This window comes from Electrona antarctica (assembly GCF_951216825.1).
Source record: "Electrona antarctica genome assembly, chromosome: 17".
In the NCBI taxonomy this organism is placed as follows: Eukaryota; Metazoa; Chordata; class Actinopteri; order Myctophiformes; family Myctophidae; genus Electrona; species Electrona antarctica.
In genome coordinates, this window is record NC_136798.1 from 14,294,218 (window position 1) to 14,308,676 (window position 14,459).

General features: G+C 42.7%; 1 protein-coding gene across 2 annotated transcripts in view; it reads right to left on the reverse strand.

Annotated features, from left to right (window-relative positions):
- LOC306940382 (glutamate receptor ionotropic, kainate 2-like) overlaps window positions 1–14,459 on the reverse strand; it is a gene marked incomplete at both ends in the record, with an annotated part of 115,577 nt that overhangs the window by 63,042 nt on the left and 38,076 nt on the right. Inside the window, 4 exons of one of the 2 annotated variants that reach the window (XM_079525436.1) lie at window positions 2,522–2,695; window positions 5,824–5,877; window positions 8,273–8,454; window positions 13,954–14,211. In XM_079525436.1, coding sequence (XP_079381562.1) covers window positions 2,522–2,695; window positions 5,824–5,877; window positions 8,273–8,454; window positions 13,954–14,211 — 668 coding nt within the window. Of the gene's footprint in view, window positions 1–2,521; window positions 2,696–5,823; window positions 5,878–8,272; window positions 8,455–13,947; window positions 14,212–14,459 lie in introns of both variants that reach the window. The other variant, XM_079525435.1, reaches the window with a different exon arrangement.

The following is a 14,459-nucleotide window of genomic DNA, read 5'->3' on the forward strand; positions in this document are numbered from 1 at the left end:
GCAAAAGAGACCCTCACGTTAAATGGCAAATTATTAAACTATTAAACTACAATTAATTATTTTTCTAACAGGAAAAAAATGCAATGTTTTTGAAACACCAGAGGAATTTTCCCACTCAGGCCAATCACGGCAAAAACATCCGATTCATATTTTATGAATTTTCATCATCCTGTACATTTTTACTTCCGTCGTTATATTGAATCCTCTAGGGACGAACGTTCCGGAAAGAAAATACATCACTGCTTGGACTTATAAATAGAGCGCGCTAATGAAGTAGTTTATCAAGCTTGCATGAGCCGTTGGACGTATTATTTATTATTTAAAGGCGGTTCTAGTCCAGTGGGATCTGTCAATATGTACTCTAGCATCTGACAAAATGATTCATGCCACGCTAATTAATCAATTCCACATCCTCCACTCATATCCATTAATTTCCGACGGAGAGAAGAAATATCATCAGCTGACGTTTAATCTCTCTATGCATTTCATTAATCTTTTTGCATTCCTAACCACTGCTTGTTATTGTGCATAATGTAATAGAATCAGCATGTTGATGGTTGAGGGGGAAACCTTTTTTTTGGTTTGTTTTTAATTACACCAATGAATCTTTGGCAAGACATCATAGCAAACTGTGTTATGTATAAAAAGCTTATATTTTTGTAATTTTTTCCTTTTCTAAGAGTGGATTAGGTCATTGATTGACATATGGATATGTATAATAGACAGCCATTTGTTGATTTGAGACACTCATTGATGTTGAAACATAGTGACAATATTTAAAGAGCTTATGATTCCAACAATTCTGAGATTTTACACAGCTAGAAAAAAGCAAAAAATTGGTAAAAAACTAAAACAAAACAACAACAAAGGGGACTGTGAAATGTTGTTTGTGGCAATGGAGCCACAGAAAGTCCTTGAACGTCCATGACCGACTCTGCTCCTTTTTTATTTCACTTTCAAATCACCTCGTTGCACGCTTTTTTGGATGGCATCCTAAAAGGAAAAAAACCTCCAAGGCCATTATTTCCATCCAATTTGCTCTCTCTCTCAGCATGCGCACAGACAGATTGTCATATTCTGGCCACGTTCCCAGAGGAGAGTTGCGAGAGGTGGCAGGGCAGATAAACGGCCATTACCTTTCACATTGACTCATTACTGAACATTTAGACGCAGGAGTTACTACACCCCCAAAAACAAGAAATGACTCGTAGTCATATTATATCAGTGTGTGTGTGTGTGTGTGTGTGTGTGTGTGTGTGTGTGTGTGTGTGTGTGTGTGTGTGTGTGTGTGTGTGTGTGTGTGTGTGTGTGTTGTGAGTGGGAGAGAAAGATTTTAACATTCCAAGCATTTCGGCTTCTTTTGTTGTCCTTCCAGGCTAGGGGAGAGTGTGTGTGTGTGTGTGGGGTGGGGTAACGTCTCGGCTTGAAGGATATAGCCAAAGCAAATGGTCAAAAAGTGTAGAAGTGAAAAGAAGAGAAGAGTTGAATGAGAAGTGTTGAAGTAAGAGGAGCTGGGTGTTGAAGTATGAGCTGCCTGATACATGGTCAGCTCTGCAAGCTGATAAAAACTCCAACTAGCTGCTGCAACAATTGACCCTCTCCCAGTCCCATCCCGAGAGCCCCCCTCTCTGGCTGCAGCCATTGCAAGTCCATCTGTGAAGCAACTTAGAACACTCACAGCCAGTTCCTTAACCGCAGAATATTTCAAAGCATGGATTCTGGCTATTTACACTATTGTCTTCCGTCTTTATCAGTTATTCTGCAAACATGCATAGCAAAAGTGCTTGAGGTACAGAAGCACCGCAAAACGTTGTTATATAATACACAGCTAACAGTTTACTTGGTTGTTGGAACTCTCAGCGGTAAAGTATACTGTAGCTGTCATGTTTGTGCATGGCTGCAAGCAGTGTTCATTTAGTTGACTAAAACCATGACGAAAAAGGTTTGTCGACCGTGGTGTCATGCTCGTAGCACGCAGTATCACGGTGTGGTACCAATCATTTTGTCATACGCACTCGCAGGTATGGCACGGTACGGTGCATGTGCGTGCACACTAGAACGTGTCCCCAATCCCAGCGTCTGCCGACGCAAGTCGTGCCTATCAGTGGTCCATGTGTGTGGCCTGTTAAGCAATGTAGGCTAGTCTGTTGTAGGCACATAGGCTATAGTGTTGACCAGTCGGAAACCAGTAGAGTAGCGTATTATGGTGCTAGTAACAACAGTAAGACTAACAACACACTCTACAGTAGCCTAGTTGTTACTGTTATTTTATGATCGCTTGAATTAATTAATTTGTCACGAGTTGACTCTCATACAGCTGTTCTGTGCACATACTGTAGGCACACGCGAGTGTGAACACGTGCACGTGGCGTCATTAAATTACCGTGGTACCGGGGGAAAAAAATCACCATTACACCGCTGCAAAATACTATGAATAAAACTAAATCAAAATGTTCTGTCCAAATTAACCCTGGCAGCGAGCACAGTTGTATTTATGGCAGCGTAAGCAGACTGAACCTACCGTCATGAATCCATCCAGCAGGCCAGAGTCCGGTTTGGGCGGGGCTTGTAACCGTTCCATGGACCACTTCTCGACGATTGACACCACTTGGGGGTTTTCCGTGTTGAGGATCCGGAATCCGGTCATGTTGACCCCGCTGTAGCGATACGGCTCCATGTCCAGGGCAAAAAGATCCTAAAATAACCAAAAGATGACCTTTATTACCCCACGCATTTATGTGAGTATTTACACTCAAACCAAACCGAGCCAGTGTTGCACTAAATAATCTAAATCAGTGTTTCCCAAACATTTGAGCTCAAGAACAAAAATAGAAATTTGATGTCTCTCTGGGACCCAAACTAGTAACAATAGCAGATCTACACGCTCACAACGTGTTTGTTTTGTTGCCAGGTGGTTACAATCACTATTGGGGCTTGTATTGACCGTAAAAACGACTCTAAACACGACCTAGTCACGATTGGCTGCCTCCTTGCTACCTTACTAGCGACCTATAGTCATGATTGGCTGCCTCCTATACCAATGGGATAAAACCCCATACTGTGAACGGTGCAACGCAGTGCGAGTGGCTACAGCAGCTCATGTTATGATGAGCTAACCGGAGCTACAGAAAAGCCATAACAAAACACAGTGATTGAACCAACAAAAGAATGTCAGAAACGAACGAAAACAACTGGAAACACTGCACTAGATGATAGAAGTGTATATACTGTAGCGGTGTAGTCTACACCCTACAGCAGGGGTTCTCAATGTTTTTGGCTGGGAACCCCCGGAAATGCTTTGGCCATGTCTCACGACCCCCGCTCCACCCCCCTCCCCACCACCAATACCAACTGACTGAACAATAACCTTAATAATAGAGCAAATATATCATAAATGAATACTGAAACCAGATATAATCATTAAGGTATCATTGCGAACGAGTCAGACTGCCACAACACTTCGTTCGCTTCCGGCGTTTACGCGTCTTACTTGTTAAGGTACTATGTGTACTATGTAAACTCTTAATTTCCATTTTCCAGCCATTCAGTTGCAAAAAAAAGAAAAAAAGCTTTTTTTATTTTTTATAATTTGGGTAGCCCCCAAAATAATTTGGCGACCCCCCGAGGGGTCGCGACCCACGGGTTGAGAACCCCTGCCCTACAGTACAATGAGATAATGAATTGCCTATCATTGGCCGTAGTCTGCTAATTTTGCACCTGCTCTCACCTGCAATAAATTAAAGCAGCATTTGCAGGCCAGATATAGCATTGAGGCAAGAGAGTGAAGGCCTGCGTGTTTGAAGGTATTTTAGGGAGGCATTTTATCTCGCACACAGGCAGTGGCCTTGATTAAGCCAAGGCTTTCAAGGTTACAGGCGCGTGGGCCGCCATCTATCATGTGGAAGTGAAAGGACATCCCAATCGTCCGGTGTGCAGAGTGCCTGGCTTCTGACCAGGCAGATGTCTCTGGGATTCAACTGAACAGTTGACAGAGGAACAGCGGGTGAGGAGGACAGGTAAAGGTGGGGGGGGGGTGCAATGGTCAGTGTTTGCTGCAGCACTGTGAAGGCAGCATGGCAAGGTACCGGTACACAGCAGCCTTCTTGGCCAGCCTCCTCGCTGCGAGGCACTGGCCAGAATAGCCCATTCTGGACGGGAACCCAGCATTATGTTATACTGAAAAATAGCAGATCTACAAGATCATAGCATGGCACTCGGTGCCGCGCTATACGAGCTTGTAGATCTGCTATTTTTGAAAATCGTGAAAATGCGGCGCAAATCTTTGAATACTTTCAGAGCGAACATTTTTAACTCAAATCTTTGCTTCTGGGGGGGTCCCTGGAACAATATATTTTCAGATGGGGATCGGCGGCCAATTACATATATTTTTGGGGGTCCTTGACATAAAAATGTTTGAGAACGATTGAGGAGTTAACGGGCAATTATGGGCACTAGATTTTCCCGTAAACCTCAACTTTAGCAGGCATATACAGTAATATACGGTAATATACAGGTGTGATGGTACAATTTGGGAGTTTACCGGAGTTTGTTGGAAAGTTTAACGGGAGTTTCCTGTAATATACACATCCGTATTCCATGCTTTTTGCGCAGTGATAGAAAGGCATTTGTACAATCGTCCTCAGGTCTAAATGTGATAGAGGAATTGGCCTAAAACCGGCCAATGCCTCCCACCCCCCTCCCTTGCCTCGGACATCCAAGCCAGGCTTCTGGGTGGCCACTTACTCTAAATAGCACCACAGGTAGTTACATCAGAAGCTGTGTTTCTGTACATGACCACTTCTCGCCAACAGATTCCAGGTCAGATTTCCTGCAGCCTTTTTTCCCATCAGCCCCATTCCCTTTAGTGCTCCAAACACAGCGTGCCATCTCGTTTGTTAAGGCTATAATAGTCCAAATGGGTTGCTAGCCTCATCCACACAGGCTGTTATGAGCTCTCAGTCCACTCGGTGCAGGAGAAACCCACTGCTCTTCATCCCGGAGCGTACAGCATGCAATCTTTGTAGTGGCTAGATCAAAGGGAGAACTTCAATCGCCACCAGGGTGACAGAATAAGATTTGATATTGAACTGCTTTGGTTTCCTGTGATCTTGCAATTGTTTCTGTTTTCTGGATAACTCATTTAATGCTACAGATTTCAGAGCAGAAACACAAGTAGTTTAGTTGATATGGAAACAGTGGTGGAGTAAGTACATTTACTTAGCATCTGTAGCTGTACTGTACTTGGATTGCTTTGACTACACTACATTTCAAAGGCTGATAAATTGTACTTTTGACTCCACTACATTTCAAAGGCTGATAAATTGTACTTTTGACTCCACTACATTTCAAAGGCTGATATATTGTACTTTTGACTCCACTACATCTCAAAGAAGGGAAAAGTACTTTATTATAATGAACAAATATAGTGAAAATAGCAGCTCTCAACGGTTCACATTGCGACCCGTTTGTTTTGGGCAATGATAGATATTAGCTTAGGCTTAGTGAGCTAAATTACTCAAATGTAATTCCTGGCTTGAAAATGTTCTATATTGTAAGGCAGACTTATTGCATGTTTTCAGCAAGGTATGGATGTGAACATGGATTGCCTCAATTATCTATTCACACAAACAATAAAATCGTGAATGTCAATTATTTATCTTCTGAGTTAAATTAACACTGAGAATTGTACAATGTACTAGTAGCCTACACATCATCAAACGACTCCATAACACCGTAGGTCAATGCAATACAGAGAGCATATCAAATTAGATTGTTATTATATTTTTATAAGTCAACAGGCCTTTGAGGAGCTGAAGAACTCACCAGGGTAGTGAAAATGTAGTGATAGTATTCTGTCATCATCCCCATAGCCAGAGCCTACAGAGAGGAAAGAAGAGCAAGGAATCTTGATTCAGAATGCTTCCTTTCAACACTTTCTTTATTTTACTCCCTGTTAAATAACACTTTAAGATTGACATCTCTTTAGCGAAATGTACCCTGGGGAGGAGAGAAGCAGCTGAAAGGTTTCACATAAAAGCACATTAACGTAAAACATTCATGAACCAAAGCAACGCAGCGAATGAACAAATGTAACTGAAAAGAGAAGAACACATTTACTTAGACCCGGATATATTTCTACTTGCAAAAAAGAGATTTCAACCTTACTACTACTTTGTACTACTAGGACTTATGTTCAAAAAATATGTTTAAAGTTTAAAGAAGCATTCAGTGATTTGGGTGATTTGGAAAACCACCCAGTCCGCCCCGGTAACAAAATGTGCACATGCACGCTCTACAGTGGGGGGAAGTGCCACAGGCCAACAGCATGTGCACCAAGGCCCGCCCCCACTCGATCATGATTGGAGGAAGGCCCCACTCATCCTGATTGGATGAAGGTTTTGCCACCCGCCACCAAAACTGAAACTAGGGTTTTTTGACCCCAGGGGCTCACTGGGGACAGGGAGGAACTCCTTTATATGGACAGCACACTCTATAGTAGGGAGGATTATCCAGAAAAAAAGAAAAAATAAGTGATATTTGAATTAAGTCAAATCACTGAATATACCTTTAATGAAAATGTTATGCACATTTATAATAATTATTAAAATAATACAAAATAAATTAATAATTTACATTCGGTGCATATCTTTCACAATAATACATAATACATGTTCTAGACATTCTAATGATCACACAAATATATGTATTACATGCATTTTAGTTACAACAATCTGGTAACCGCAAGGTTGCCTGTTCGAACCCGGGCTCCCCCAGAGTTAGTGTCGAAGTGTCCTTGAGCAAGACACTGAACCCCAAATTGCTCCTGATGTGCTGGTTGGTGCCTTGCATGGTTTCTGCCGCCATCGGTGTATGAATGTGCATGTGAATGGGTGAATTGATGCACAATCTATGTAAAGTGCCTTGGATAAAGGCGCTATATAAATGCACCATTTAGCATTTAACTAAAAAGTTAGGAGCGCACACCAAGAGTAGGGAGGTGCTGACCTCGGGAGACAAACTTTAAAATAGAAAGGAGAGGTTGCACAGCTCGTAGTTCCGATGCCAAAAACACTTTTTATTATACAATACAATACAAAATATTTTTGGCATCGGGACTACAAGCTCTCCTTTCTATTTTAACCAACAACAATCTGACATTGCAGATAGGACTGCGTGTAGCCGTTCTCTACCATTCCGCAAGAAATATCCTTATAAACGGCCTTGTTTCTGCACATTTCGAGAAGTTTAGAATATTGTACGGAGGCATCCTCCAGTGTGCCTCCTCCCCAAGTGACATGACAGGAGGAGCGTCATTGTCATTTCACATCCTACCCGGTTTGCATTTAACCGCTTCCCCCCCTTCGGAATTCCAATAACTTTTTCATATCGCGTCAAATAAGAACTGTGTTCCAAAAATAAACAAATGATCCCAGCGGTTTGACTCATATGGCTATAAAGAATCAACTGACTGAGAGAAAACGCTAATGCCGCCGAATTATTAATATTTTCGCTAGAAACAGACTGTATCAAATATGAGTGACTGTTGTAACGATACAGAGACACTGACAATATCGCTGAGACAGTTTATTTATTTTTGGACCACAATGCTTATATGAGACTATTTAAAATTAAACTTCTGCGACTCTGGACCAGGCGAGTGACGTCTTCATGCCTGTGATTAAAAAACCGTTGTTGCGCAATGGAGAGCAACCATGGTGGTCCCTTATTGGCCAAGGGTTCCCACCGACATACATATGCTGATTTGTTCAAACACATATGACGTAAATTCTCCGTTAATTGTTAATGGCATTTTTAATGTTTGTTCAGACAACACAAACATTAGTTCTCCGTTCATTGTCCATGGCATTTTTAATGTTTGTTCAGACAACACATACGTTAAAGTTAGCTATCTACCGGTAAATCGGAATGATTAAGATTTAAAGAGGAAGTACATAATACAGGGTTCTTTAGAGGGAACTAATTGAGGGTGGGATTCCTGCGAATCTTAAAATCTTGTATATGAGACAAAACATGACATACTGTAGCTATGCTATACTGTATGTCATTACTGCTGGAGTCGTCGCAGATTAATTTCAGTCCATTTAGAAATGGGCTTTTATCTTCATCATGATACCATATGCCCTATTCTCATTCAATTTGGGATTAGAATTTAATTGAGACAGAAGTTACAGTACGTTTGCATTTATAAAGAAAGTCAAACTAATGAGTTTCCATGGTTCATGATAAGGGCACACCTCAGGCGGCATCAAACCTGTTTCAGTATCCAGGCGGCCATCTCATGCCCACAATCAAAGATCACGTGGAACTCCTTTGCTTTCTTCATCTCCTTTAGAAGTGGCTTGGCATCCTTGGTCTCTACGAGCAGCTGACGGATCTTCAAACGAATGTTGTAACGTGATGGAGCCTTGATCAGCTCCTGCAGTCGTATGAGCCCTGCAGACACAATGACATGTGCTGAAAGGAAACACTGAAGCTGCAGATTTATATTTTATTTTCAAAAGATGCAGCATTATGGGAGTAAATCTTTCACAGTTTTAGAAGTAATGGTGATGGCGAGGGAGGTTGTAAAAGCTTATAGGCAATTGATCCTTCCACTTAAGCAAGCAAGCACAGAGTGTACTACAGTCCTATAAACATAATTTAACACTGACGCATCAGAACGCATCACATTCTTTTATACCGAAAGCACCCCAAACACCCTCATACAGAAATGTCATCCTTGCTATGAGGGATTCACACAAGGCTGTAACCAGTAATAGCACTGAATAGATCCAATTTCATCTTGATGGAAAGCCAGGGTCTATGCTGCCCCTCTCACATGCACTTCAGATCTGTTCTGATAAGAAAAGGGCTCTGTTTGCCTGGCTACTTCCCCAAAGGGAGACCTACTGTGTGCCATCACATAGTGCTCCTATCTTCACCTTTCAACCCCCCCTCACACTGTCAGGTAGAAAGCTCTCTCTCTCTCTCCCCCCCCTCTCTCTCTCTTGTTCTGCAGTGCTGTGATGAGATTACAATGACTTTTTTCTCTCCAAAGAGAACTTCAGAGACCAGGCGTGAAAGGGCCCAGATTGATGGGAGAAATGATTACTTGTCATGGATATAAAATGGATGGAGAGAGGATGGTTTGGAGAGGTAGATAGGATTTTCTTTTTCTTTCTGTATAGGACCACTTTAAGATGGCTCAGCTTCTTTCTTTCTTTCTTTTATAGATGAAGTGCAGTGTGTGCAGTTTATTGGTCTGTGAGTGGGACTCAGTCTCCCAGGGGTTCTAGAAAGATTGTTGTGAAATAGGAATGTGCAGGCCTTGTTGTGCAGAGCAGCAAGTCGCCCCCCGACGCTCCCCCGGATCTCCCCTCAAGTAATCCTGATAGATAGGTAGATACTCCGGAGGAGTGTTTTTTGGCAAAAATAAATAAATAAAAATAAAAATCTGTCAGGGTGGGGAGCTCAGCCTTTGGGATACACTCTCAGTGTGGATGTTTGTAGGCTCTGGCCTAATGCCTTCAGACTTTCTGTTGGATCCCCTGACGGCCAAGTGTGAATATTTTATCCCCTCCGATAGTTTCTCCTGCCAGCCGTCAGATAGGCTCCAATCAGTGGCACTTGAGGCCCTGGAGCATGAAGCCGTGTGATTACAGGGACTGGCCTGGGACAGGGCTGAGAGGGATGGAAGTCTCATACCAACTGTTATACACTCTTGGGGTCTCCGGTGAGTTACAGCGGAAACACTCCCCTAGAGGAGACATCGAAGCTCAAAACTCGCCCCTGTCTTGCAAAGGAGTCAACTTTTTAAAAGGACCTCTGGCATGTCATCAGAACAATCACGGGTGCATCAGAGCATTGAGGTGTTGGATTAGACGAGGGAAGGAAATGAGCTGGAGAGGACGGTGAGATGAGTCCGAGGGAGGCAACCGAGTGCCGAGTGGGACTGCTCCCAGGGGTGTCGTCCAGCACAGGCGCCGATGGTGGTAAGATGGTCATCCCCTGAAATGTTAGCTAGAGGCACACTGCAAGACAGGGAGGACAGTCTAACTGGAGCTCTGTATTTTAGTCTTGATCATTAAGACATACAGCAGGAAAACTGTGACTATATGATATATGTATACAATTTCAACTGCTACTGTAAATTCGTTTGCTTGTTTGTTTTGGGGGGGGCAGTTAGTTAAATATTTAGATAGGATAGTAGAGTTACAGGAAACAGAGAGAAGAGAGCAGAGAGAAGGAATAATGCTGGGCTGGGGAATTGCAATGATGCATAGAATAATCTGTATTTAGAGAGGTGAGTCCTCAAATCAGGGTACCTAAGGAGGGGCAACCAATTATCATTTACAAAATCCATAATCTAAAACAATATTTAAAATATATTTGATAAATATCTGAAAAGCTTAACAAGAGAGATGTGTCTATCATAATGTGAAATGCAACAAGAGCCAAAGGAGAGAAGACAAAAGAGAGTTCCAATAAAAAATAGCCAGTCCACAACATTAGTGGGTTGTCAAATTTCACATTTGTTTTGGTAGTAGACAGTAGACACACCAGAGACCCCAAATTAATTAAAGATGGATCTCCTCTCAACGTTTGTATTTTTCTTTTAGTCATGTGCTGTCAGTGTACTTGTCACTGTGTGAGTTAAAATCTGTAATAGACATCAGATGGTGACAAGATTTACGACATACGACGCAGCTACACAAACACTACAAAGATGCAGCAAGTATAAATTGTCATGAAGAGTTGGCATGTGGCTGGAGAGCCACAGAGTTAGTCACATTGACAATTTTAAAGTGATAAATTCCACTGCCTGTTGTGTTGAGAATGTTTTTTTTCTCTCTCCACTGTCTTTCTCTTTGAGCTCAAGTTGTGGTGACAACTAGATTGTCACCGCAGTGTTTCCTACTCCTGTAGTCCAGGCAGAAACACCAATGCAATTGTGCAGTTTGTCTTGCACAGCAAAACCGCTGGTGCAGGCCTGTAGCTTTCTACAATGACATCTACTTTCAACAGGTTTTCAACTTCATCTCTCTGTTATGGTACAGTATTACTCTGTAGGCTCAATGTTCAGTTGGTCGAGCTTCACCTGTGTGCATAATAGTGCTTGATTATGCCTGTTTGATCTCTGTCCTCTTGACCGTTTTCTGAATACTGTGTAGATGTTACACACTTCAATGAATGACTGAGTCCATATCAGTGTGATTTGATTTGTTAATTTTACTGGACGTTCTGGAACTGCTACAAGACAGTTAAACACAAACAATCTAATAAGACACGTTTCCGTCTAGCCAGTGCCGATTAGATGAGCGTTGTGACAACTCCGTTCACTTCATTGGGCCAGTCCAATGGCGACTCTTCTACATAGACTTCTATTGGCGAAGTGTGACAAAGTTCTGGACCGGAAGTTGGCAGAATGCACTGGACTCAGGCAACAGCCCAGCTTTAATGATCTTAAATCCCTTTATTTTAGATTGTTTTTTTAGTAATAGTACAACATAAACATTACAGAGACTTTAGTTGTCACTGTACAATACTTGTATGCATGTGTGCACAATGCACACATGCCTAAAATTGCTCATATTTGCGCCGCCCTCGTTGAAAACAATTTATTTCAAACTCCAGCTTGTCGCACTGTTTTCTGCCACCTCAATGACGCCACTCCTCGTCTACACCACTCTGTGTCCACTGTCCAGACTGCATCATCATTCACAATACAGGATGTATTGGCTTCCTCATTGACTGACAGCTACATGTATACTGTGACTTGACATAAACAGGATAATACATAGGCCTAACTGACATCACAAACACAAATTAATTTTAACAAAATAACAAAAACACATGACACTATGACGCTCAGTGCGCTATTTCTGAACGTGCCCCAAATAATTCTGTTGGTTCTATACTATTACAGTGAGTTGAATTTTTTTAAATTAATTAATTCTTCACAAAACAGAATCACACAGTAGCAACTTGGGGCCTCTGCAGCATGCTCTGCAGTCACGAAGTTAGCTTTAGCTGCTAAGCTCAGCTGCTATAGGCTACTGCGGTGCCAGTGCTAAGCAGGACATTACTACACCAAACATTGTGGAGAGACACTCCACTATCAAAATACTCCCATGTTACTACTTCATGTGTCACTGTCAACCCACTTTATGATATCTCACCTGCAACGTTTCTGTTCAGCCCACATACTCATTCACAATAATGTAATGGCTTCCTCATTAACTGACAGAATCCTGTAGCGCTTACTGGAGTGTAATGCCTCCTTGTGGCGCAGTGGAGCTATGTCTCTGTATTTGGCAGGCAAGGAACAGTGACTATTTTGGTAGAAAAGACTAACATTACATAAAACCATTATTCCAACAACGCGGCGGTCCGACTCGGCGCATTACTAACCCTAACCCTAACCGCACGCAAAGCCACGTAGTCAGAGAAATTGAGTACTATAGACGAATAACAGAACAACTCACTGTCGGGGAGCCTGCTGGCCTAACGGTCCAGGCGCATGCCACATATAGGCTCTGGCCTGAGAGCGTGCTGCGTGTTCGAGTCCCGTTCATGACGACCTTTGTTGCATGTCTCTCCCTGTCTCTCTCTCCCTCTTTCCTGTCTGTCTTTACTTGAAACTATCAATAAAGGCAGAAAAGCATTAGAGCCTACGGTGTGGTGTGTGCCTTACCCACCCCAGTAGTTGGGACGCATGGCGTTTTCCAGAAAGATAACTTTAAATTCCTGCGAATACGACTGCTTGTCCACACTGTTGTTTGAAAGTGATTCGATCAGACTTGGATATCACTTGCATCTCTATTTCTCCATGCATCTGGATTAGGAATGTATGAATGTATGTTTTAGGGTCATCATCATCATGGAGTACTGGAAGCAATGTGGACTGACCCCAGGCCAGTGTGTCATTGTTGTTTGACTCATTGCATCTCTGATGGACAGGGGGCAGAGGACGTACTGTATGTAGTGAGACTCTGAATCATGACTGGATAATTCTGCTCAGGTGAGTAATGGTCTCTGGGGTGTTTTCTTGTATGGTAGGGCGAAGGAGAGGAACTGCTCTGTATCGAGTGGGGAAACATCCGTCATCCAAGCGGCGCAGAGCAAGTTAAATGTTTTTCTCGTGTAAATGCAGCATTTAATTTCAAGCTGGTTGCAGTAAGAGAGTCAGTTGCTCAACTGCCTGAAAGACTTTGTCGCCAATAATTTGAGGACAACTGAATTTACAGTCAGAGTGTGGACAGGGGACAGCGTGCTCTCTCAGCGCCGGTGGCTGGCAATGCACACAGCTTACTCAATATTCCTTGCACTTCTCACTTTAACTTCTAAAACACACAAATTTAACAGCACTCAAGCTAAAGGATCACTCGTCTTGTAAAATGCACAATGTACATAATGAAGGTGATAGTTATGTCATCTTGTCAAGATGACATAACTCAGTGGATGAATGTCTGTGTTTATTGATGGCAGCCACTACCACACAAAACTTCTGAATGGCATTGATCTTAAGTGACATATGGTCATTCTAGGAAATGCCCCTCCTCTCCCCTCCCACCCTAATACTACACTCTTGCTCACTCTCACGGAAGACTGACATGGGATTCACCTGGAGGACTGAGGCAGAACGTTAAGCTATTGATTCCTAAGCTAAGTTGACAGGAGGATACAAATCTGCTAAAACTCTGAAGAAAGCCGGTCTCTATCGCTGTCTCTCTCGGTGTTTCTCTCTCTCTGCCTCTTTATATCTCTCCCTCTTTCAGACATTGCCACACAGTACTTTCATTTGACATGGTTGGGAGTTTGCATAGTTCTTTTTTGCACGGTCCTCAATTCCGGGATCGTCACCATCGCCATCACTACCAACATATGCACAATTGATACAATTTCTGCTAGATGAATAAATAAATACATAGTCGACACCCACTGTACCTGTACCTGTGCTGTCGTCGTACACCACGGTGACGGTCTTCCACTTGAAGAAGTGCACCAGGTCCAGGATGGCTCTGCTGAGTGAGGAGAAGTCTGGGTAGAGGCTGACATAATACGAGTCCCTGTTGTCGGACACCTGATGCTTCCACTTGGTCTGGATGTGGGGCACGCCCAGGGCATTGCAGATGGACTGCACCGCGTTGGCCGATGAGCTGTGGGATGGCCCAAAGATGGCTGCCACCCCCAGGGATAGCTGGTCACAGGCTGACGACAGGAGGAAGAGAGAGGAAGGGAGAAAGATAGTGATAAAGGGAGGTGTACTGTACCAATTAACAGTAAAATACATTAACATCTACATTTCCAAAAGCCATCTCATGTCATTCATAATCAAACAAGCAGCACGTAATCCATTGCTGTTTTTAAGGATGTTTAAGGATTCTTTGTACAATTGCAGCTCTTCAATCCAATAGAACATTTTCATTCAGTTATTTAGTTAACCGAATGCATTCAAG